Source organism: Pogona vitticeps, chromosome 8, assembly GCF_051106095.1.
Source record: "Pogona vitticeps strain Pit_001003342236 chromosome 8, PviZW2.1, whole genome shotgun sequence".
NCBI lineage: Eukaryota > Metazoa > Chordata > Lepidosauria > Squamata > Agamidae > Pogona > Pogona vitticeps.
In genome coordinates, this window is record NC_135790.1 from 16,671,152 (window position 1) to 16,697,465 (window position 26,314).

Sequence of the window (26,314 nt, forward strand, 5' to 3'; positions counted from 1 at the left end):
TTGCTTTCGACACCTAGAAAGCAATACAATTGTGAGTGAGATGTTCTTGCCCACATGTCAGCTATATACAAGAGAGGCATTACTCTTATACTGTTTTGCTCTCAATGAAAAATTGATGGAGCGGGGGAATCCCTCTCTTCTCCTGACACCAAGATTTCTTTGCATTAGGTTTTTTTCCTGACAAATCTCATAGGGTTTCTCAGAAGCTTCATGCTCATTTTATTCCTGGAAGAAATACTAAATTGGTAAGATTTATTATAATTCCTCTGCAAAACGACACCCATCTTGCATCAGAGCACTGAGATGCACAGCACGTGGCAGGTTCTTGCACAAAAGAACAGGTTTCAAAACATTGGGAAAAAGAGGCCAGGAAGAGGTTTTTTTTTTTTTTTTTTTTGGAAATCTTGCTGGTGCAGGGGAAGGTGTCTCAAGGAGACAGCAAGATTCACAACATTGCAGAGAACAAGACTTTAAAAAAATATTATCCACATTCCTATTACATATGCAAAACAATCCTGTTTATCCACAGAACAAATGTAAATTAAGAAGGGTACAGAAGCATGCGATGGAAGAAATATAAGAGTTAAACTGAACGTTTTTAAAAACAGTATATTGAATGCTTTCTTATCCACAAGAGCTCAAGATTAAAATAAACATTTTGTTACTCTTATTGCATATCATTTATGCATTTAACTCTATCAAAATAGCCATCATGGTAGTGCAGTTTTATATTCTTGCCTCCAGCACAAAATTAGCCAGTGATATCTCTGCTAGGGGCGGATGCGATTGGCCACCTTACCTCTGGAGGGCCACACTTCTGCAAGTCTTTATGTAAACAGTAAGAAACTACAGATGTCAGCGTTCTGCCGTCATGCCCAATGTGCACATGCAACCCCCTGCCACTGGTTTTTGTTTGCCATTTAGAATACTTCTTGGAAACTTATTTATTTATTTATTTATTTATTTGTTTACACACACACACGCACACGCACGCACACGTATGCGTGCGCGCACGCACACACACACGCACACGCACACACACACAGAGCCCATCTGGCACCCAAGGCTGCTCTTGAAAGTTTGCTCTTTAGTTGATCATAATAAAGCCGCCGACACTGCCTGCCACCACGACTGCATTTCATTGTGCCTCTTCCCTTCTTCCTCTCGTCTCTTTCTTTCAAAGAAATGAGTTCAGCCTATTGTTGCTATGGATTTGTGACGGAAAACAAAGAGCCAGTCCAACGAATAGCAAAATTATCTCCATTTCTAACATCAAAGAAGTGTCCACGAGGTTAGCTGGGACTTCGCTTTCAAGCACATGTTTCTGTGTTTCTAATAATGGAGCGACACTTTTCTGTTCCCTTCCTTGTTTTAGGCAGAAACTGCCAGACTGAGAAGACAGCTCTCCAAAGCAACCTTGAAAATGGGACAGGGCAGGGGGAGGGGGGAGAGACGGAGGGAAGGAAACTGTGCACAATTTGGGCTGCCTTTCATTTTTTTAGTTAGAATTTTTTTTACTGTTGATGTGAGGTCAAGGTGGAACCCTTGACCCTAGTAGGGTTTTCAAGGCTAGTGAAATATTTAAGTAGTTTTACCAGTTTCACTTCTCCTGTGAGTTCCCATGGCCAAGGGGGGGATTTGAACCCTGTTCTCCAGAGTCCCTGTCTGTCACTCCATCCACTACACCACTTTGGTAATCCTTTAGCTAGAGCAGAAGTAGGCACATCCTAGTTTTAGTGCTGCAGCACTGCTGGCAGGGGCAACCTATGGAGGCGGAGCACAAACACGGTCCAGGAGACCTCCTTTCTGGGGGGGGGGGGAGGCACTGGAAAACAGAACAAAACAAAAACAAAACAGAACAAAACAAAAACTCAACCACAATATTCTTGTAGTCCTATAAAGACTAAGAGATTTACTGCAGCACAAACTTTCATAGACTTCTGCCTGCTTGACCTCTTCCTTCTCAATCCATTCCTGCCACAGATGCATATCTTCATGGCCGTCCTTACTTTGAATGGAGCAGCTCCAAAGGATCCCCAAATTTTATCTTCCAGCTAGTTCTCCTCCTTCTTGTACTCCACCCCCCCGGCTATTCATTCTACTCTGAATGATCCTCATAGCGATTGGTGAGTGTTTTCCATTAGATAACCAACTGCAGGAAATGAGATCTTAACTGGAAACCCGTAGAATATATATATATATAGTACTATCTTGGCCATTTCTGTGAAAGTTCTAAACTGGGCTGAGATGGTTTTTGCTTGCTGCACACACGGAGTAAATCTACCATTGGGTTCCTGAGGATGATCCCTCCATTCCCAGGACAGTGTAGAAGTTGGCATGGGAGACCCGGCTTCAAATTTCACTTCAACTGCAGGGCTCACTGGGTGCCCTTGGGGCCGTCAGTCACTTAGGCAGGCCTCAGACATTTTGCTTTGGAGGCGAATTAACCCGCGCTCTTTCTCGCTCAAGTCAGGTGCTTCAAACCAGCCAGAGGTTAGTCAGACATGAGGCAGAAAACCCAATGAGCCCTTCTCTCACACACCATCCCTCATGGCGTGAAACACAGTAAGAAACGATCTCTAACTAAGAATGTCCTTCTTTTGCATGACCTTTGGCTGTCCAGGGATGTAGTCTCCCCCACACACACACTTAACAGTGAAGCTGGCCACGACCCCTGGCAGAGACACCTACCTCACAGGTGCCAGAATTAGATATTCTGCCTTGGGCTGCTCAGGGGAAATATGACACGTGAATAAAATTAACCACTAAAAAAAATCCTTCTTAAACTACGACAAACTAAGGCAAAATTCCATCTTGCCCAGGAGCTCCTCTGCCTGCCCTTCACCCCTTGCTTCGTTATTGCTTAACCTCCAGCCGCGTGAAGAGTTTTGATGAAGTGCAAGGTTGGGCTGATCTTTCTCGGGTGGTTTTTTCTTTGCTTCCGAAGGAAGGTAGGAAGGTAGGAAGGAAGGAAGGAAGGTAGGAAGGAAGGAAGGAAGGAAAGGAATGGAAAGGAAAAGGGGAAGGAAGGAAGGAGGAAAGGAAAAGAAAAGGGGAAAGGGTAGGAAAGGAAAGGAAGGAAGGGAGGGAGGGAGGAAGGAAGGGAGGGAGGAGGAAAGGAAAAGGGGAAGGAAGGCGGAAAAGAAAGGAAAAGGGGAAGGAAGGAAGGAAGGAAGGAAGGAAGGAAGGAAGGAAGGAAAGGAATGGAAAGGAAAAGGGGAAGGAAGGAAGGAGGAAAGGAAAAGAAAAGGGGAAAGGGTAGGAAAGGAAAGGAAGGAAGGGAGGGAGGAAGGGAGGGAGGAAGGAAGGAAGGAAGGAAGGAAGGAAGGAAGGAAGGAAGGAAGGAAGGAAGGAAGGGAAGGAAAAGGGGAAGGGGAAGGGGAGGAAAGGAAGAAAGGAAGGAAGGAGGAAAGGAAAAGGGAAAGGAAAGGAAAAGAAAAGAAAGAAACGCGGCGGGTCTCTCTCTCTCGCCCTCGTTAGGGACCGGCTCTCAGCCCTAAGGGAGCCCGGCGCAGAGGCGATCCCCGGTCCCTGCGCCCTCAGGGAGGCAGCGATTGCAGAAAGCGCCGCGCGCCCAACCGCGTGGAGGAGCCCGGTTGCAAAAGGCAGCCTTTGGAGTCCGGACGGGTAGAGAGAAGAAAAGGGGGCGCAGATCTCCTTCCTAAGGCCGGCGCCCCTGCCTCCCTCCGAGCGAGGCTCCCCGGCGCTCCGCTCTGTCTCTCGCTCTCTCTCTCTCTCCGAGAGGCGCCGCCCCCCACCTGTCCGCCCCGCCCCTTTCCCACCTGATAGGTCTCTTCCCTCTCGCCGCGGGCGCCGCCCCCTCAACCTGGAGCGCCTTCTCTCCTCTCCCCCCCCCGGCCCCTCCCCGCCCCGCCCCGCCCCGCCCGCTGCCGGTCTCGGGCTCGGGCGCCTCTCCGGCACCTGCTGCGCTCCCCGCGATCTCTCCGCCGCCGCCGCAGAATAGCCGGGCCAGGGCGCCGCGTCGCCGGAGGAGGAGGAGGAGAAAGGCGCGCGATGGAGGCGCTGGCGCGGGCGCTCGGACTGGCCGCCCTGCTGGGTGAGTGGCCGCGGTCTCCCCGTCGGCGATCGGCTCGGAAAGCCCCGGCCCCGATCCTGCCGGCCGCGTCGCCCTCCTGAACGCAGCCGCGCGCAAGTTCGGAGCGCGCCCGAGCGCCCTTTGCGCCGCCGCGTCGGTTCTCCCCCCCCCCGGGTTCCCTTTCCTTGCCCTTTCCCTGAGGTTTTGCAGCCTTCTCGGGCGTGTTTACCTGGGAGTAAGGCGCGCTGAAGACCGCGGGCTTTACTTGGGAGTAAAACGGAGGAGGGGGGTGCTCTTAAAAAAGGAGAAAAAGGCGACTCGCTGCTGCCTCTCGCTTGCTTGGGACCAAAATAAACACTTCTCCTCTTCGGGTAACCCCGGGGATTATTGGGGGGGGAGGGGAGTTAATGCGGATTAGTTGCCCCCTTTAACCAGCTAATCGGCGCGCCCCGCACTGGTGGTGAAAGGTGGTCTTCTTCTCCCCGTTGGTTTTTCTCCATCCTGTTTGTTGAGAAGCGAAGGTTGCCTTAATCCTCATTAGCGCCTGTGAGCCGGGAAAGGAGCCGCCCGGGTCAGTTATTCCGGATTAAGGCAGCGGACGAAGCGGTGATCTTGTATCTGCCGAGGCAGGAGTGAGTGGCGGCGGCGGGAGTCCTGCTCTTAGAGGAGTCTCTGGTCCTGCAATCCCTCTGTAACTAAAAGAAATATGTGTATTTCTGCCCATCTGTATATGTATGCGTCCATAGGGAGACGCTTTTAATATTGCTTTCAGTTCTTGTGATGTGGTGGTGCTGGAGAAAATGGATTGTGCAGTCCGAAGAATGCCCAGAAATCGCACTTGTTCTACTTAAGAGCCACAGTGTGTTGATTGGGCTGGCGTGTTGTGAGGGCTGAGTGTTGGTTTCACATATCCAGATGTTGCAGGTTGAATCCATGTGTGCCCATAAGGATTGCTGGTCGACCCTAAGGCTACTTTACAGGGGTGTGGGAAGGATAGGAAGGTCTTGGAGGGAAAGATAGGGTTGATCATGTTGTTTCATTTGTACCCCCCCCCCCGTGATGCTTTCTGTTCCCTCTTAAAATCTATCCCAAACCCTTTCTCCCTTTTCCTTCTTGATTCGCAGCTCATGTCTAGTGTGGATTAATTTCCATGGAACCCATTGACCTTAATCAAATGACTAGTTCTAGCTAGAGTGGTTTTGCTGGAACAATTTCATATACTTTCCGCGACTCTGCTCTCTCCCTTGGCTTTTGGGCACTAGTTCCTATGGGATTCCAAAGACATCCCAGTGTTGGCATGCCTTTGACAACATCCCATCCCAACACCAGTTGCATTTCCCATCCTGTCTTCTTCCTCCTCTTCCACCCCAAAAGAGTCTTCTGCCTCTCTTCAGTGTTGTGTTACAGAAACCAACTGGACTGGCAAGTGAATTTATCACCACTGTGCCTGAAGGTACAAGGGTAGCAGGATAGACCTCATCTCTCCCCTCTATCTACTAAAACAGGCAGCTTTGCCATCCCACCAGTATCTGCTGCCTGAAGTGATTGCTTCTCTCTGTCTAATGGTAGCCCAAGTTCTGGTGGAACATGAGCGTCATCCCTGCTGAATTTTTCTCAGGGGAACCAAAATTAATTTATTCCAAATATGTTTTGTTGGTCTTTAAAATGTGGCATCAGAAATGGCTTTGGACCTTGTTCTTCGCATGTTTTTAAAAGCTGAGGTCCAGTAGAAAGTCACTGCTAGAGTAGGCCCATTGAATGCAGGGGGATTTGAAGAGTCAGCTTCTCCATACATTCCCCTCCTTCAGTTGGGTTACTCTTGCCACTTGCTATTCGATTTCAGCCAGTGCATGCTTTTATCTGTATTGTATATCACTTTGGGATCTGCAATGGTCCGAAGAACGACAAGTCAATATCATCATCATCACCATCTCAGAAGTCCAGAGGTGGATCATTGAGTCCAGCCCCTGTCAGGGAGGCACAGTGGGGAATTGAACTCCCAACCTTTGGCTCTGTAGCCAGAGACCTAAAGCCTATTCAGTTATGACCTGAAGTACTAATTAACATCTGCTTCAGAGTGGAAGCATCTCCCCCATGCTTTTTTCCTTTGCTGCTTCATTATGAGGAACCACTGCAGGTAATCACTCTGGTCAAGTTCTGCTCCCCATAGTTCTCCCTAATCCGTCCCAAGGCTGGAATGGAATGTTTGCTTTTTTTAAAAAATCTCTCTTTTGCATTGACTGGGCATCTTTCCTGTAGCTCAGAGTGGCTCAGATGCCACAAAAAATACATCAGTTGGAAATGGAAATGGGAGAAAATGCACGCCCTGCAACAAAACTCTTGGAAGTAGAAAATCAGCTGGTTGTTGTGAGTTTTTCGGGCTCTTTGGCCGTGTTCTGAAAGTTGTTCTTCCTAACGTTTTGCCAGTCTCTGTGGCCAGCCTCTTCAGAGGACAAGAATAGCACTGGTGAAACGTTAGGAAGAACAACCTTCAGAACACGGCCAAAGAGCCCGAAAAACCCACAACAACCATTAGATCTCGGCTGTGAAAGCTTTCACAAATACATCGAAAATCAGTCTTTGCTATGCCCAATTCAAATCTTAGTTAATTAAGTCTGCTTGCTGAAAATCAGTCCTAGCAGTGCAACCGTCAAAGCTGTTTGCTAGCTTGAGCTCCATCACCACTGGATTCTAAGGAGTTAACCAAGGCGCAATAGGTATCGCAGCTTAGAGTGGGGTTTATGGTAGAGTATTGCAAAGCAGATCTTTAGAAACCATTTAGAATCTGTGACTGCGGGCATCAGATTGACCTTTGCCCTCTCCTTATTCTTTATTCATACGGTAGACTATACTTTAATCATTGAGGGATTAATTGAATGATACACTGGGGACATTTTGAAGTCCTTGTAGACTTCAAGTGATGAAATGTGCTTTGACTGGGGGATCTGATTGCAATGAGCAACACCGTTTGCTTTACAGCTCCGGTGTTTCCCAACCTGGCAACTTCTAGATGTGTTGCACTACAGCTCTCATCATCCCCAACAGAGGAAGGGAAGGTTTAAACCAATACACGGTTTTAAATTGTTTGTTGTTTCAAATTAGTTTACTGTAATCTGCCCTGATGTCTTTTGATACAGGGCGGATCATAAATACTTTCATACATAACACATAAATTAAATGTTATCTCTACATACGTTTGTGTTATTGTCAGCAACTAGAGGAGTAACTATTGTTAATAAATTGTCACCTTTGTCTTTTTCTGCCTCTAAATTTGTTCTTGCTTCACCGTTAATGTTACCCCAACATCCATGTGTCTGTGTTTGAACCTCTTTGTGACTGAGAAAGTGGGTTGGATTCACGAAAGCTCAAGTTATAATCAGTTTTAAATGGGCTAGAGCAGTGGTCCCCAACCTTGGGCCTCCAGATGTTCTTAGACTACAACTCCCAGAAGCCTTCACCACCACCTCAGCTGGCCAGGATTTCTGATAGTTGAAGTCCAATAACATCTGGAGACCCAAGGTTGGGGACCACTGGGCTAGAGGACCTTTCTGATGTAAGAAGGGAATCTAGCGCATTTGTGAAGCATCTGCTTTGCATCCTGAAGGGCCCAGGCCTGGATGCCCATTCACCTATTCATCCATCCATTCTTACTTACATTAGCCATATATTTCAGCTTTCCTCCACTGAGGTTAAGGTGGCTTCTCCTCCTACCAACGTTATCCCCACAAGAATCCTTTGAGGTAGGACAGGCTAAGAGAGAACCCTTGGTCTGTGAACATCTAGTACATTTCATGGCTAAGTGGGGAATTGAACTCTGCTCACCCAAGTTTAGTTTAACCCTCTAAACCAGACAATCTGTGGCCCCTGAGAGGCCGTTGGTCCGTAACCCCCCAGTCCAACAACACTGCTTATTCAACTTCAGGGCTTTCAGACTTGTTGTCTAAGAATGTCTTGAGGGTCACAGGTTTGCTAGCTTTGCTCTATCTCACACTGCTGTAGGGATAGACCTGGGGTTATCTAATAGCCCTTCCCAATCTTGGGTCACCAAAGAATGACTAAGGCCTTTTATCAGTGGTTCCCAACGTTGGTTTCCTGAGATATTCTTGGACTAAAACTCCCAGAAGCCATCACCACTAGCTGTGCTGGCCAGGATTTCTGGGAATCGTAGTCCAGTTGTAGTCTGGGGTCCCAAGGTTGGGAACCACTGCCTTATATGATAACGTGGAATTCCTTTCTATTCACTCTTGACAGAGTGGCCACTTTCCTTGTGGAATTTTGGGCCGGGGAGAGTGGTTGTCCAGCAATGGCTTCAGAGGTTTGAAGAGATGCCATACGGAAGATGACCTTTCTTGCTCTTTTCAGTATTGTTTGTGTTGGAAAGGTTGTTATGCTCACATATTTGCCAAGTGATCATAACAAAATACTGTAGAATGCATGCAAGAAATTATGGCTTCAATATCGACTTGGTTTAATTAAGAGTGCTTAATTTGCACTGGATCCTGGAACTAGTATGGAAAACAGTCATTTTAATGTCTGTTTTTTCCAGGACTGCTGTGTTGGAAAAAAAATACTCTTACGTACAAAAATACTCCACAGCAACTGTGCCAAGTAGGGAACGGAGCAAATGATTCTTCTATGTTTCTGTTGTTTTAAAGAGAACGCTGTATAAATTCATTAAATTGTGTGCCAGATTACCTACGACTGAGGTGTGGGATTTCCTGTTTGTAACTTTTTGTCTCTTTTGGTGGGCGGAGGGTGAAAGGCAAAATTAGATATTAGATATCCATGAATCCCATCATTTTCCACACAATCCTATACATCTCTTCTCGGAGAGAAGTTCTATTGATCTGAACATGATTTAGCCCTGTTATATGTATACAGGATTGTACCTGGGACTGATATACAGAGACCACAATGCAATGTCCAATGTGCACAGTGGTGTGTGTGTGTGTGTTGTGTTGTGTTGTTTTGTTTTGTGTTGTGTGTTGTGTGTGGAACTGGAACGATTACCCCTTTCCTACCTATACAGCCTGTGGCCCTCTAGGAATGTTCCTTGACTACATTTCCCACCATCCATTTACTATTCAATATGCTGGCCAGGGCTGATGGGAGTTGCAGTCCACCCCTTCGTTGAAGTGGCAGCACAAAGCTCTGAGCTCTAGGGTAAATGGCCAGGATAGTGCACTGGTTGGACCGATGTTGCTATCTTGTTCTCTTTTTTGAACTGTTCTCTTGTTTATTTGTCTTTGTACGTTTGAACTGCAGAAGTCTCATCACAGAACAGCTGTTAATCTCTCTGTAAAACATTGTGTAAACATTGAGGGCCTTTTGCAAATATGACCACAAATAATTTTTGTACAGTTAAATGAAAGAGTATTTGGTAGACATGTGAAGTAAGGTGGAAGGAATAGACCAGTGGTTCTTAACCTTTTTGAAAGAAACGCCCCCTTGAGCCATTGAGGAAGTTATCATCACCCCCCTCCCCGCGGTGATGATATCTTATTTATTTATTTATTTATTTATTTATTTATTTATTTATTTATTTATTTATTTATTTATTTATTTATTTATTTATTTATTTATTTATTTATTTATTACACTTAAATCCAATGACCCCTGAAAACAAAATTCAATTCCAAGAAAATGAAATGCCCCCAAAAAGTAACATTTAATGATTTAGTTGCAAGCGAATTTTAAGACTCAAAAAGAAATATAAAAAGGGCATAAAAACAAACTGCAATGCATGAACTAAAAATTTCAAGACGAAAACTCTGAAACTAAATTAAGATTGGAAGAAAATACATATTCATGCACATTGTAAAAAGGCTGCAGCCATCTTCACAGGTTTGGCTTGCTCCAGCTCCCCCCTACCACCCCCTTCTGCTCCAGCGCCCCCACGCCGCCCCTTTTCGTTCTACCGCCCCCCTGAAAAATGAAATCGCCCCCTGGGGGGCATTATCGCCCACGTTAAGAACCACTGGAATAGACAATGCTATTTAAAGAAATAATGGAAATTATGGGTATTGATATACAAAAGTGTTCAATGATAGCTTTGTTAAATATGTTTGTTAATGTTCAATTAGAATGGGGGGAAATGATTAATTATAAATATGGCAGTTGCAGGACTGATATTTGAAAGAAAGTGGAAAGATAATAACCAGTTTAAAATGGAGGATTGGTACAAAGAAAGGTAGAATATGGCTAACAGTGATAAATTACTGTGTGAACTGAATGTTAGAAAAGGAACACTGAAAGCAAATTACTTTAAGGATGTATGGAATTTATGTATTTGTGAAAGGCAAAGGTCATACCCCAGGACAAGAATCATTAGATATTTGGAGAGAAATGGGGCATGCAAATTAAAAGGGGAAAAAACTGAGGATGATGGGGAATACTGGATGTTTTGATTTGAATTTGTGTGCATGATTTTGTTGTTTTCTTCTTTTTCTTTTCTGTCTTTTTTTGTTATATTATTATTTGCAATTAAAATACAATAAAAAAATCAAAATGCAAAAAAAGAAAGAAAGAGTATGTACGAATCTTTGGCCATATATTCCAGTGTTCAGTCTGTGCTTGCAGTTGCATCTGCCATGGAAGGTCAGGACGGGGATGGGAAGAGGGATACAAGTGTATGTTGAAAAGTTGCTATGCGTACATTACAAAGCATGTCCATTAGAAAAAAGTTCTTGTCAAAATGGGCATTGTTAATTTTTTGCATGCAGGGGCAAAACTAACAACAATCCTTACAACCTGATGTGAAATAAGAATGGGATGTTCCCATGCTTGTGTAGTGGCATACATGGCGCTGTCCTCTTGCGATAGATAGGGTCAGTTCTGGACATAGCGCTTATGACCCAAGATCTTTACTACAGCATCAGAAGACTTCATGAAGCTTTTTCCTTGAACCTCTAGAACTGGAGGTGTGATTTTCAGTGGGGGGGGGGGAGGTGAGGAAAGACTGGAGCCCTGGGCAATACTTTGCAGCTACAGATCCTACCCAAGTTTTTTTTTAAAAGTCCATCAAGATCACTACTGTATTTGGAGAGGCTGCTTTCTGATGTCATCTGAGCTGGGGGTCCTCACCCTTGCTCATTTCCTTTAAGTGTTGTCATCCTTTCCACCTCCTTCCTTGGCCCTACGTGTCACACAACATTAAGAGGCTGAGTTCTGCGAATCTGCAGCCTTGCTTCTCGGCCAAGGAAGTGGCCGCTGCCTGATAGCTTTAAAAGGAGATGGAAATGATGACTCCAAAGCATCGCATTGGGAACATAGTTTTTTTTTTTTTTAAAAAAACCTTCCCAAGAGAATGGCTTAGGCGGATGGGCGGACCCTTTGTATTTATTTTGGGCTCTGGGCTCTGGGATCCTGGGCTAGTAGAGGGAAGAGCAACCGAGAGCAGCTTAGAGCCCAAGTCCATATTAGTAATGCTCAAATACGCAGCAGTGCTGGCCCTGCCGTTGGGCAAATTGAGGCCACTGCCTCAAAGAGCAGGTGCTGAGAGCAGTTGCCGCAGCCCTGCTCCAGCCATCTACTTGAGCCCCTCATTCTGTAGTGTTGGAGGAAGGTTTGGCAAGTCCCAGAGTCCCAGTTTCTCATGTCTCCAGGTGGGGAGCAAATCTCAGGATAAGTAGCAAGTGTGAATCTCTCTCTCTCTCTCTCTCTCTGTGTGTGTGTGTGTGTATGTAGGAGATAGAGAGAGAGAGAGATTGGTTTCTTTAAGACCTACCAAGGTTGGTGAATCCTTGGATACTTTAGATCTTTGGACTACAACTCCCGGAGCCCTTGATCTTTGGCAGTATAGGTTGGGGCTTCTGGAAGTTGAAGCAAAAAAATAATCAGAAATGCCAAAAGTTCACTATTCCTGGCCCAGGCACTCCTCTTCCACATTCCGAGGTTGTTCCAGGGCTTAGTGTGAAGATGTCTGTATGGGTGTTGTGTTTGCTCAACACCGGGTATGCCAAAAAAGCCAGAAGTGGGTGGAGGGGCAGGACTGGGGAGCTGGTAGTTGCAGGGACTTAAGCCCCTTGTGCCGTTGGAAGCAAGGCACAGAGGAGAGCGCTGATTTCACAGCTTGCAAGCTGCCTTTGTGTGCCTATGCTGGCAAGCGTGGCGCAGGGCCTGGGAAAAGCTCCCTGTGATTGGCAGGGAGCTTGCCACAAATACGTCCATGTGATGGGGGTAACAGCTGAGACCACTGGGGTTTGACTCGATGGCCCTATAGGCCCCATCCAACTCAATTATTTTATTATCAGAGCGAACAAACTCCTGTGATATCACAAGCTGGCTGGGTAACCCAGTGAAATGAAGCACCTTTCTGCAGAGCCGGGGCAGAAAGTTCAGTGCTTTATTGTGTCTCCCAGGAGAAGAACCAGCCTGTGTGGTCTTGGGCAAGCTGCACAGTCCCTGAACACCCCCAGAAGATGAAAAGGGTAATCACATACTTAGGAAACTCTGGAAAGAGTCAGCATAAAATCAGCATAGCCTTGACTGAGCACAATGATGATAATGATTGTAAAGAAACTGAGAAAATGGGGGAACATGGAATCCATCTGAGAAATTCAGACTTTTCTATCAAGGCCTGGCAATGGTTGGCAGAACTTGCCCAGTAATGAGAAGAGGGTAATACCTGCAGTTTGTCTTTTGTGAAGAGAGGTCAGCTTGTTCCCTGGTACTGTACTGCACTAATTGGACAATCATTTCAGCTGTGTGAAGGGAAGGGCAGAAAGCGCTCTTGTTTTCACGAACATTTGAGGGAAGACTAAATCTGCTTGGCAGTCTATCTTTAAGAGCTTAGAATGTAACATTTAATGTAAAAGAAGGGGTTTAGAATTTACCTTAGTGGGCTTAGCTTACCTCTTAGGATATGCTATGCTCAGTTGCTGTCCTGCTTTGCAGTGCCTGGAAGGATGCGCTTTGTGTATGCTTCAGAACTATGCCAACTCTAGTTCTCTAGAATAAGCTTAACTTTGCTATTTTCTGATTTGCTCCCTGGATTATTTCAGCTTTGTCTCGAATTACTGTACTTTTGTGCTCCAAGTGAATGAATGAATGAATACTTTATTACGGTCAAAGACCAGTAAAAACAAATCAATATAAAATAGATACATATAGTTATAGTTTGGTAAAGTCAGACAGGGTAATAAAATTCCATTAAAACATAATAAAACAATCCATTCTTTCCAGTTAATAACATCATGTATCCTTAATATAAGTAAAACCTCAGAGTTATATTAAAAACATATTCATCTAAAATCACCTACTAAAAAACATTTGATTACGAATAACCATTGCTGCCGCACAAAAAGCTCTAAGTGCTTTTTGAAACCTTTTTGAAATTTTCAGAATTTTTGCCTTTCAATTTTTTTCACTATCTTTAATATAAAATATAAAAATCTCTCCAACTTACTGTCGGGCTTGTTGACTCAGAGGGTTCGTGATACCCAAACCATGTCTTGACTTGAGCAGCTACTGGGAGTTTTGGCATTTGTGTGCATGTGATGACTGCTCTGCCTTGCAAGGTGGACGTAATAGTTCTGATTACCTAGCCTTGTGGATTTTTGGACTCCTTGGAAGCATTGCCAAGTCCAGGTAGACTGGAACCATTGGGTCCATCAGGTTCTTTAGTCGTCACCACATTTGACTCTCCTGGGTTCACTCATTCCAGAATAAACAGGGTAGTGTGGCTCAGTGGCTGGAGAAGAAATTTCTGAACCTGGTAATAGATACAGTGATAATGATGAGGACAACAATATTGTCAATATCAATAGGCCTCACTTCTTCATCTCTGGTGTGGGCCTTTAAATCTCAGGAAATGGGGTCCTGCTGCTGACTAGGCAACCCTGATTGGGGAATGAAGTTGTCTGTCACATGTGGCCTGTTTGTTTGTTTTAACATGATGCTGCCTTTCTCTTGGTCTGGGATCCAAACTGAGAACAAAATCAATGCAAGTAAAAACAGAATAAGTCACCACCTTCGAAAACAGGGGAATGTACAATAATGTTAGAAAGATCCGTAACTTTAAAGATACATCACATGGTGTAAAAACATTCCTTAAAATTAATCAGGTACAGCGTTCCACTTTGCTTTTGTCCAGTCTATGATTTGGAACCAGTCTTCATGCTGGTGAGTCAGACCTTCGGTCCATGAATCTCACCGTTCTCTTTTCCTGCTGGAGCCAAATCTCTTTTCATCTCAATATGCTATTTTCTGCGTGCAGAATACATATTATGCAGTGAATGAGCCCCCCCCCTTTCAAAAGTCTTACCAGTTTGGATGCGAGACGTCGGATGCATGGGGGAGAAAGTGCCAAGCAGCCAGTCTCCTTCAAAGCTGGAATGAGCTATAGAAAAGCTGCTACAAGCCTTTGGGCACCCCATTTTTATGGCCATCTAAAATTTCCCTGTGTTTTTTTTTATTATGATTGTTATTTTGAAGAAGATGGGGTCCCTGCCCTGCCTCCCCAAATTTGGCACAGTGAGAGTTAAAAGCCAATCAGCCAGATTTTCTTTTTAAAAAAAAGCTTGAGTTTTTACTCTCTTGAGTCTTAAAGTTCTTCTTGCCCCGGGGTCGTGAGAAATGCAACAGGGGACTTTCTCAACAAGAGCTGTGCTTAAGGCCAACTCATATCTGTTAATTTTATAAATAGTCCCTGTTCACAAACAGACAAGTTCCCCTGCCTCTCTTAGAAATGGGCAGCTCCTATTCCTGTTGGAAAATTTAATAACGTAGTTATCAGCTCCAGAGGGAAATACACACGCACGCAATAACCTCTATGCTTCTACTATGCTGGATATATTTTTCTTCTGCCTCTTGTTTTTTGGTCTTCCCTAGGAAAGTTTGTGATTTGGGGGCACATTCATGGACCAGCAAAGATCCATCAAACTAATAACAGAGGCTGCAGGGAGAGTGCTGGTCCCGTAGTTTAATTTCAGTCTCAGTTTCACATGGTGTAATCATCTTAATCTTATAGAGCAAGGCCATCAGATGAAATCTGCCTTCATCCTTTAATTCCCCAAAGTTTAATAGCTTATAGAAGGGGGTGGTGGTGGTTGGATATCTGATTGAAGAGCGATGATGGTCAGGAATTATGGACGTGCTGTGAAATGCCAAACACCCTGGGCCTGTGATGTTGTGTTGTGTGAGGCTTTTGCTGTACACAACAATAGCAGGAACAAGTCTAAAATGGTCTAGCCATTGGTACAGGTTAATAATAGTTCTACTTAGTGTACCCTTGGACTTTCTAAATGTCTCTCCTTCCTCTTTCTCTCCTCTTGCCTGGTTAATTCTTTTTCTCTTTATTTGATTTATTTTGTATTTTTCCCATCTTGCTGAATCATTTAATTAATTGATTGTTATAAATTTTTCTTGAACTTGTTATCCTTTATGTTGTAAGCCGCCTAGAGTGGTCGAAATGACTAGATAGGCGGGGTATAAATACAATAAATAAATAAAATAAATAATTCTCCCCACTCAGTGTGTCCTTAAGATTATTCATTTTTTAAATACTTCCGTCCTGCCTTTGGCCGCTCTGAACTCAAGGCAACCTGTACGACTCTCCTCTCCCCCTTTATCATCACAAGAATCTTGTGAGGTAGGTAGATTGAGACCATGTCATGGGCCCCTGGTCATCTAGGGCAGTGGTCCCCAACCTTGGGCCTCCAGATGTTCTTCAACTACAACTCCCAGAAGCTTTCGCCACCACCTCTGCTGGCCAGGATTTCTGGGAGTTGAAGTCCAAGAACATCTGGAGGCCCAAGGTTGGGGACCACTGATCTAGGGAATTTCAGAGCTGACTGGGGATTTGAATTGAGGTATTTTGAGGCCTGGTCTGAGGGCCGTGGGGCAGGCATATTTCTTCTCATTTATATAGAAATAAAGTGAGTGGGCTGTTCTGTCTTTAAGACTAAAAGGAGAAATGTGTGAGTAAGAAACAGGATGACCAACTTTCCCCTTTGCTTGAGTTATTTTTCTTTTCCCAGTACTGGAGGTGGAAAGGGAGAAAAGTGGCTGGAGGGAAGACTCATGCCCCTCTACCATGTTTTCCTACTTACTCTTCAAGTAAAATCTTGGACTGTGATTCCCACCATGGCCACTGGGATCTGTAATAATCTTTCCGGGGTCTGACAGTGGTGTCTAGGTACGTGGGTGGGGGGAGTTTTTGGATTTTCCTATTCATATGAATCATCAAATCTAGAATCACTGAGTTGGAAGGGGCCTGTAAGGCCATCAATTCCAACTTGTTGCTCAATGCAGGAATTCAAATAAATGTATATTTTTTGTTTAGTCGTTAAGTCATGTCCGACTCTTTGTGTCCCCATGGACCAGAGCACTCTGGGCCCTCCTGTCTTCCACTGCCTCCCGGAGTTGGGTCAAATTCATGTTGGTCCCTTCAGTGACACTGTCCAGCCATCTCGTTCTCTTTCATCCTTTTCTCCTCTTGCCTTCACACTTTCCCAACATCAAGGTCTTTTCCAAGGAGTCTTCTCATGAGATGGCCAAAGTATTGGAGCCTTAGCTTCAGGATCTGTCCTTCCATTACAGTATATAGGGGTATCTTACTCTGAATACTGACCACAGGATTCTGGAAGCTAGAGTATGAAAAGCAGTGTTTGCAAACTCCGAGCAAGAGCACGCTCTTGTGTCCTGTTTTGGCCCTCAGATTGATTCTGGGTCTGTATGGGTTGCATAATGCCATCCTTGCCTCTCAGGGAGTCAGATGAGACCATGATTGCTTTGACTGGAACAAGGAGTTCCTTTGCCTGGGGAAAGCCCCCGAGGAGATGTCGTGGGACTTGTGCTGCTGAATTGGCATGTTCAGCCCTCAGTTTCTGCTGACTCTACAACTACAAGACCGTCACCTCCTTCTTTGGGAGCACCTTTGCATTCTCCGTGGTTCCAAAAGGAGGACAGCTGATCCTCGCCTTTGGAGAAGTTTCTTAAAGGTTTGTAACTGGAAGGAAGAGGTGGCTTTAAACATTTATTCCTTCCTAGATCCTTGTAAACTGGCCTTTGTAAATCTGGTTGATTGTAAACCTGATGTGGGCTGTCCCAAGAACTCTGCTGCCTGAGGGGAAAAAACAAGATGATGCCATCTCTTATTCTCTGTGTAAAAGCCAACGGGATGGCCAGTGTAATGTTGCTTCAGCACTGATGATGGGACAGCATCCTCCATTGCAACTAAAGGCAGCAAGAGAGCTTATGGGTTGCAGAAAGCTCTTTCTTCTAACAATATGTTTGTGCCATCCAGAATCTGCTACCTGCAGCCCCCACCTCACTCTTTCCAATGAGAGGACAACCCCACACAGATCTCTACCCAGCTGTTTATGAGGTGCTCATACTGCCTTCCGAATTATATAATATTGCCAGAGCACCATGTAACCAGAACTCCCAATGACCACATTGCATAATAAAATAAAAATATTGTACTTAGGAACAAGATTGTATTAAATAAAACCTGATTCAATAAATAAAGTGTGAGGTGCAGGTGGGGAGGAGAGATCTGAGAGCAGCTGCTGAAGAAACAAGTTGAAAATCAAAGTCTCAAATATAACTCTGGAATGATTACAGGAGGAGAGGCAGGAAGATTTCCCGTGGGCAGGCATGCCAGATTGTAGCCTTCAACAATGTAAATGCTTGTGTTCTTTGATGATGTTTCTTAAGATGCGGCTGTTTTCTCAAGAGTCTGTAGAGTGGGAATGATGATGTGTTCTTCTCATTTTCCCTGTCATCCTAAATTTCTTTTGTTGACTTCCACATTTGCCTTCCTGGCGTGCCCAGTAACGGACTGAGGGATTGGTTCTGATGACTGGAAGTGTTTTTAAAGCTCCAGAGGAGCATTCATTGTGCCTCTCACGGCAGGCTCTGCCATTAGGGAAAGCGAGGCAGCCACCACAGCCCTTCTCTTCTCTTGGGGGGGATAGGCCTGTTTTGGAGGTGTGAAGCATCCTGCAGCAGTTTGGTGTGGTAGAAGATGCTCTCCCATCACCAGAACTGCATGAAAATTCAATTCTTCATTCACAGTTCATTCACATAAAAGAGAGGTAGGCACTGACACCTGTAGATGGACTATAACTCCCATCAGCTCTAGGCAGCTTGGCTTGCAGTGAGGGATTATGGCAGCTGCAGTCCAAGAACATCTGGAGGGCTACAGTTGTTTACTTCTGATATGCTTTGTCGGGGGGAAGCTGCTTGGGTGGTGAAGAGAGGACCAAACATCACCTCTGGAGGGGCCAAGTTTTGTCCTAAGGTCCAGTTTCCAAATGCCATCCTGAGGGAGGCCTGGTTGAAGGTGATACAAAAGAAATAAGTCCAGCATCCTGATCTTTCAGTCAGTGCAAATTGGAGGCAAGATTTGTTTCTGGACTTAGAAAAATGAGTTTTCCTCTAATCTGCTTGTTGGTCATCACTCAGATTCAAAGTATAACTGTCAGGGATGTTGGCGAGTCTTTGGGTTCAAGTCCCATGTCTGAGTCTTTGGTACCAGATTCGAGTCCCTATTAGCTTTTTATTAGGGGTGGGTGGGTTCTGAGTCGCGAGTTGCGTCCCAGTCATTAAAAAACAAAACAATAACCAAAGTTGAGTCCTAGTTGAATCGCTAGTGCAACTGAAATCCAACTTGACAACAAGTCCTTGCAACTCGAAACCCCATCCCTGCTAATTCTTTTGATCTGGTTTTCAGCCACTCTTCAGTATCTAAACAAACCTTTCTCCAAGGGAGAGAAGATGTACTGGACTACAATTCGCACCATCAGTAGCCAGCATGAAGATAAAGAGGCAAACACCCAAGACTATACAAATAGTTTTCAAACTCAGCCCCTTCATATTTGAGGGCTTGGATTCCAAGAAGTCCAGAGATCCTGGGAGTTGTAATCCAGCAATAAATGAGGATTCACATTCTGGGAGTGCTTCAATAAGCAATTAGCAGCTGGTAATGAGAGGGTTTGGTTCTCAGGATGTGATTTTCTCTGACTCAGGGCTACAAGTTGTCTTTTCATGGAACTTCATGAGTAAAAAATGGCAGGCATGTGCCCGGGATTGGAAATGACTATACAGTATGTCTTGTTGGCAGCTACACTTGAAAATTACCAGCATGGGTTGCATCTGCTTGTTGGGCGAATTCGGTGGCAACAAATGTGTGTGTGCTGGTGTACAAAGTTTTGCCTTTTGATTCAGACAGCAAAATAAATTAGGATGGCTTTCTCCGCATTTTGATTTTTAAGCCAGAACTTCCGTGATGTTGTTTGGCCCTTAGTTTGAAAGAAGGTGGAGCAGGGAGAACTGCCTCAAATAACAGCAGAAGAAAATGGGGTTTTTAGGATTACTGTTGGGTTGAAGGAAGCAAGTGCCAACCACAGGGTGCTGGGAGGACTCTCAGAGAATCCCGATGCTTCTCTAGGTCTCCGGATGGGGAGACACATCCCGGGGCGAGTGGTACCGATGAAGAAGGAGGTTGTGCTTTTTCTGCATGACTTTAAACCCTTGGGGACCTGTCCTGGCCTGTTACTTGCTTCTCCATTTTAGGGCAAAGGTGTGTGACACTTGGGCGATGCCAGAGGACCAGAATGCCAGGGAAGGATCAAAGGGGGCTAGGGAGAAAGCTAGTGGGTTCATGCACTTGAGTCCCCTGCAGCCATTTGGAACAAGGCAGAGGGTGGAGGACCAGGATCCTAGCTTGAGGCCCCCAAGGTCATTCATGTTGTAGGTCAGGATCAGAGCTCTTGCAAGAATAGCCAAAACTGCTGTTCCTGCTGTGAGCGTTCTGCTGCCTGATTGGATGCAAAAATTTGTAATTTGGCTACCCACCCAACCCCCCAGACATGCTTCCTGGTTGGCAATGCTTTGCCAAGGTTCTGGATTCCTTGGATTGCCCTCGTCCGTGGTCACTTCGCCTAGAGCAGTGATGGCGAACCTATGGCACGCGTGCTACAGCAGGCACACAGAGCTCTCTCTGTGGGCACATGACCCATAAGTTGCCATAGAGAAATACTTACCCGTCCTCCGATCCCGGATTTCGGCACTCCCGTCTGCTGGTCCAGTGGTCCAGCGGAGGGGTGCAATGGCGGCCATTACCAATGGTCTCCAATCCCCCATTGGTCTAGCCCAATGGGGGATTGGAGGACCAGTAAGTATTTATTTGTTAATACTGCCCATAGAGGGGGGGAAAGCCCCAAGCATTTAACCGTTGCAGTCCAGAAGCAGTTGTTTTTTCTAAATGAAAACATCAGCACTCGGGTTTTAATTGCAGTATTGGCACTTTGAAAGAAATAAGTTGATTTTGTGTTCTAGTTTGGGCACTTGGGCTCAAAAAGGTTCATCATCGCTGACCGAGAGGCATCCCAGTGATTGCCGGTCCCCACCTTTTGTGGCATCACACGGGCTGTCCCCAATGGCATGGCAAGGGCCTGTCCCCAGGTTTCAGGTTTGGGTCATGAAACCTCCTGAAACAGGCTGGTGCCAACCTGGCAACTCTGGCGAGCATGATTCATCCTGAGCAGCTTAGGTGGTCCTGAAAAGGTTAGCTCAGTGGAGGGTGGGAGAGCTTATCGGAACCGTTCCAAAAGGCTCTTGGTCCGTCTGCTTCCTTCTCATGATGGATAAAGCATCCATCTGGCCCTTTACCCGAAGTCACTCGAAAAGACACAGTGGGGATCAGGGTGGTCAGCCGAGGCTAATGCGAGGCTAATGTGTTCTTAGTTGTTGTGTCAGGCAAGGCGCAGCATGGAGACAGCAGGGTGCGTTCCTGTTTCCAGGGCAGGCATATGCCGTTAATGGGCAACCTGCAAAACGAAGGGAAGGAGCATCCGTGGATGTCATGGGGGCGCTGAGACCCAAACATGCCACACCTCTTGTCGTTCGAAGCATGGGGAGTGTGTCTTTGTGTGTGTGCGCGTATTTTAAATCGAGCAACTTTATTTGGAGACTTGGATATCTCTGCTTGAAAACCTCCGAGACCGAACGCTCATTTGCTGCTTTGAAGAGGCAGCCCCCCCGTTCTGTAGCTGTGGTCCTGACCCGGCCATTTAATTGTGGGGGGGCTGGATTCCCTACAAATATTGCGAGCCATGCTGGAGTTTAAGAGCAGGCAGTTCATTGTGATTATAAGCCCAGGGAAAGATTTTGGCTGGGCTTGGAATGACCGAAACGCACATCTATGCAGGAAAAGTGAAAACTGCACGTGCCCACTTTCATCAGTGACAGATGGGGATAGATGATCCCATCCTCCATATCTGAGCCAGGTGCTTACATACCACACATCTGGGGAAGGCGGGGCTGTTCTCTGGGTCATCAAATCTGCTGTCTCCTTGCCTCTAGTTCTCTGGAGACTCGTAAGGAGAGATTTAGCTCTGGCTTTTATTTGTATTCCCAAATAACCGCCATAACCTCTGTCACAGGTTAAGTTGAGCCACACATGTAAGGGACATGAATTCTCGTTCTGGAGGGTCTGATGTGCCCGTGCGCTAACCTTCCCACAATCCAGCCATTGCATGTTGCTGAAAGCAGTAACACTTTCTGAAAGCCAGCATCCCATTCTATCCTCCCCAGTCACTACAACCAGATTCTTTGCCTCTACTAGATGGGGTTACTAGAAGAAATCGCTAGCAGATGTGTCTCGAATTACTGCTGTTCCTACAATACCACTAAGTGAAAACTCTCTAAATTAAAAAAAATCAGACAAAACTGGGATTTACTAAAAGATTTTCCTAGGCTGCTTCATTGGCTTATCTAGATAGAAACTATAGACTCTGGTTTAAGAACCGCAACAACTCTTAGAAAACGTTGCATGCAGAGTTTAAGCTTTCCTTGCCCTGTTCACCTCCTAGAGTTGTTGTGTCAAGTCACACATCCTGTGGCCAAAAGCTAAGCTCCTGAAAGCTGACGGGCTTTCTTGACCATTGAAGCTGAGCTGTGCTTCCACCTTACAAGCGATGGCACTGGGGCGTTTAGATGCTAGGAATGCAGTTTTTGTCTGGCGGAGGCAAGCTCTGGTCAAAGAGCGCCTGGGGCGAGCTAGAGGGATGCCCTATATATGTCAGAGACAGGATCAAACCTTTGTGTCAGCTTGACCTTCCTCAGCAAATAAGACCCGGTTTGGAATTGCCCTCAGGGCTCAGCAGGTGATGTTTCCTGTAAGAATAGACTTCCTTCACTGTTGTCAGCTTTCTGATACCCTTTTATTCCGTTCCACCTGAGGAACAGCGGCAGTTTGATCATAGGTTTTGTGGCATGCACTCTCACAATAATAAAAAACAACATGGGAAGTAAAATATAATACCCTCAGAAGCATAAAATTGAAAGATCCTATCGTTTCCGCTGCTGTGGGAATAATATCTAAAATTATTTCTGGCTTTCAGGTGGATTCTTTTAAAAATCCATTCTGTAAATGCAACTTTTTTTTAAAAAAAATGTTTTTCAGATCCTGTTGAGAGACATGTTTAGAGGACTGTTAAAGATTTAGCTGCCCTTTTTAAAAGTTTATTTAGATTGCTTAGAAAATTCCAGCCTCAAAAGAACAAACGGCAGGCAAGTGAGAATTTTACCACTGAATCACTAATAGTTTCCAAAACAAACAAACCATCTTTCTGCATTTCGAGTTCCCTTTTGATAAACGTATATGGTCCAGACAATTTTTATATCTGAGGTGGAAGCTAGCAAAACTGCATTTCATAACAGCCCTTTGTGATTGTATAAATGCATGATTTGTCTTATTTGGTGTATATAAAGAACTCCCTTATTCTAAATCAGTCCACTGGCCTGTCTCCTTAGTATCCCTTCCAGAAATGGTCAAAATGTAGCCTCCCAGAGGTTGCTAATTCCAATTTAAGCGTTCCTCACCTTTGGCAATGCTGGGTATTCTGTCTGGTCCTTCTCAAACCTTCTCCCCATGATTTTGTATTAAGTGTCGATAAGTTTGGGTTTACCAGGTGTTTTGGTCTACAGCTTCCATAATCCATGACCCTCAGTCATACTGCTGGAGCTTATGGGGAATTGCAGTCTGAAGGAACTGGATCCCTCCAAATTGCCTGTCCCTGATGTCACTAGAAATGCAGAGTGCATCACCAGGGACATTATAGATAGCAGGACAGCATCCCAAGAGTGTTGATCCTCCTGCTTGTCTTCCTCTGTCTCGCTTAAGGCAGCCGGTCTGATCTCTCCAGAAGTCTCAAACATAACAAGAGGGAAGAGGAGGGTTAAATTAGCAACACTTGTACCTTCTGACCACTTCCTCTCAGGAAATTCTTCACCAGCGATAACATGATCACAGAAGTGGTTCAGAATCCTAATTCTCTTCATTGTACTACTTTCTTGTAGGTTCATTCAACATTAAATCTAATCAGCACCAAATTTCCTTTATTGTCCTTCTCTGTACTGTTCTCGGTACTCAGCACCCGCCCCTGAATATAGAGATGCAAGCCTTTCTTCTTGGCCTGAAGTCTTTGCTTAGGTTATTCTCCTTCCCCAGCTTCTTCCTAGCACAGAATTATCAGCCTCTCTTTACTTGGGGTCAGAATACGTTAATTTGAATTGATCCCCGAAGAGATGCTTATATTTTGCGTCCCTGTTAATGATGCTCTTTGTCTGCGGGTTAGGGGCCTGCCTGCATGGCCATTTAGCACCTCCTTAATTGATGGATAATAACATTTTTTCAGAGGCTTAATGTTGCCTTCTATAGCCTTTGGGGCACCAGAAAGTGGCTTCTTGACACGACCTTGAGCTGAGTCAGCCAGCGTTCCCTCAGATGAGCAACGGCGCTGTAGGGTAACCTTGCATGAACCACAGAGGCTTCTGATGGAATAACTGGGCAGCCTTTCTGAGGCTTTATCGCCCACTCTACCATGCAATTTATCTTTGCCTGGGAATATTCTGTGCGGGCTTGATAAGGTCATTGTAGATCTGGAAATTCAAGGGGCTGAAGACACTCCAGCGAGAACCACTTACAACTTCTGTACAGGAGGATGTAATAGAGCTGCATAAAATGGTGCATGGGGTGGAGTAAGTAGAGAGGGTGTTTTCCTCCTTTGAATCATAAGGAGTTTATTGGTTGTTGTGGGTTTTTCAGGCTCTTTGGCCTTGTTCTCAAGGTTGTTCTTCCTAATGTTTCGCCAGACTCTGTGGCCGGCATCTTCAGGGGACAGCACTCCGTGTTTCTTGAGAGGCACCTTATACAACAAGAGGACAATGGGCAAGGAGATTACGTACCCCTAATGTTTTGCAGGGCCTCAGAGCTTAGCCCTCTCTACCCAGTTCCTCTGCCTCTAAATTACATCAAACACCCGAGGGTGCTTTTGAGAGAGGGGTGAAATTCCCCCTCCCAGTTCTCACTTGGGGAATTCTTGCAGACTTCTGGATATTAGCCGCATGGTGCAGCGGTTAAACAGCTGCACTGCAGTCAAGACTCTGCTCTTGACCCGAGTTTTATCCTGGTGGACTCAGGTTGTCATCTCAAGGTTGACTCACCTGAACCATCCTCCTGAGGTCAGTAAATTGAGTATCCAGTTTGCAATGTGGAGCCTGCATAATTGGATTGTAAACTGCCCAGAGAGTGCTTTAAACACTATGGAGATGGTAGATGAGCAATACACTTTGCTTGGCTTTATTATGGCTGGAAAAAAAATCCCATCCCTAGAAATCGCCGCTAGATAAACTACCAACATGGACCAATTCATAGAGGACAAGGCTGTCAGCAGCTGCTAGTCATGAGGGCTGTGCAAGATCACTGATCAGAGATAGCTTCTTTTTCCAGATACTGTACTAGAGAACACGGACAGGAGGGTGCTGTGGAGCGTGTGTCGTGCCTGTCGGTTTCCCACAGGAATCGGGGTGGATGGAAACATGAACTAAACCCTTCTTGGGTCTGATCCCACATGATCCGTGTGTATTTAAGCTCATTCCTCCTTTTATTTTCATCACATCGGTTCACCCAAATAAATGAAATAGGAAGGTCCAGAGTGAGGAGAGAATACTTTGAAGGGTTTGAAGAGAGTCAGGAGCCTCTTCCCAGATATTTGAAACCTCTGTGAGAAAATGTCTGTGTGGTTTAGGACAGCCGCTCCTGGCCTGCCAGCCCCCCCCCCCCGCAAGATGTGCTGGACTTTAATCCACGTTACCCCAGTAATATTATCCATGCTGACTGAGGGTGATAGAAGTTGTAGTCGAGCTTGAAAACATGTTAACATTAAAATAGTTACTTTTGTGCTAAACAGGGGAAGAAGCCAATGGACACCTCTAACCTTGTGAAAATAAGTTTTTTGCTGTGGCCTAACTTTTGTAAGGTTATTTTAAAAGCCTAGATGCATCGGTTCGCTCTCCCGCTCCCCGTTTAACTCAGAAGTAACCATTTTAACATCAATGCATAAAAACCTCAAGTGTTATTTCCAAGCTCTGCATCCTAATAATTCTAGAAGGTGTGGAGCCTGAAAGATTGTGGAGTTCTTTCATACATGAAGGATACCATGTCCGTTTCTGATAACTCAGTCATGCTTTCAATGTGAGGCTTGGTGTGCAAGTGGTATATCGGAGATGCTGCAAATGTGTTTTTTGATGACGTGTGTGATAAAGCAATTTCCTCCTATGTGGTGTTTCAACTATTGTGTGTCCCTTTTACTGACTGCCTACCACGCACTGCTCCTGTGATTGTCCTTCTTGTGCTGTTTGGGGTTTGTGGCAGGAGGGGAGGGGAGGGGAGATGATAGAATCATCACAGTACAAGCCCCCTCGGCTGTGTACTGCCTTTTGCCTGTGCGTTCAGTGACTCTTGAACCAGCCTAAACTGTGACTCAACATGAAGACTTCCTTCAGGCACGAGAGCTGGAGTGAAGAAGGCATAGTAGTCGTCTTAACCTCACTTTCCATTTTGGTGCCACATTTCTAAAACAATGACCTCTAGTCCAACAGATCGCTTTGAGAAGTTCCTTTTTTGGGACTGCCACGGTTACAGCCTCCTAGCCGGCACATGGGTCTCTCAGCACCTCGCAGCGAACAAACATGAAAGCATCGATGTCTTCAGATCTCATTCTGCCAGCCGTGACAATAAGTCTTTCTATATTTGTTTTTGAGCTGGCTTCAGATTGATTCAGCATTTCTTCTGTCTTGGTTTGTTTCAATACTGGCTGCCGCGGAATTTTGTGATTCTGGCATTTTCTAATACAGCAAGAATGTTCGACCGGTGACACACGGGCCCTTTGTGGCCCCTCTGGCGGTGTTTGCATCCCTAAACGGTCTCTGCTGCTAATTGGAATTGTTGCTACAGCGGTAGCAAAAAAAAAAGTACAGCGTTTTCTT

The 26,314-nt window shown here is 45.3% G+C and overlaps 1 protein-coding gene across 1 annotated transcript in view; it reads left to right on the top strand.

The window, feature by feature from the left end:
- The first annotated feature begins 3,913 nt into the window (after positions 1 to 3,913).
- The window catches only part of ESAM (endothelial cell adhesion molecule), a 79,810-nt gene continuing 57,409 nt past the window's right edge, over positions 3,914 to 26,314 (top strand). The window contains exon 1 of the mRNA XM_072978861.2: positions 3,914 to 4,057. Coding sequence (XP_072834962.2) covers positions 4,015 to 4,057 — 43 coding nt within the window. The 5' untranslated portion in view covers positions 3,914 to 4,014. The remainder of the gene's footprint in view (positions 4,058 to 26,314) is intronic.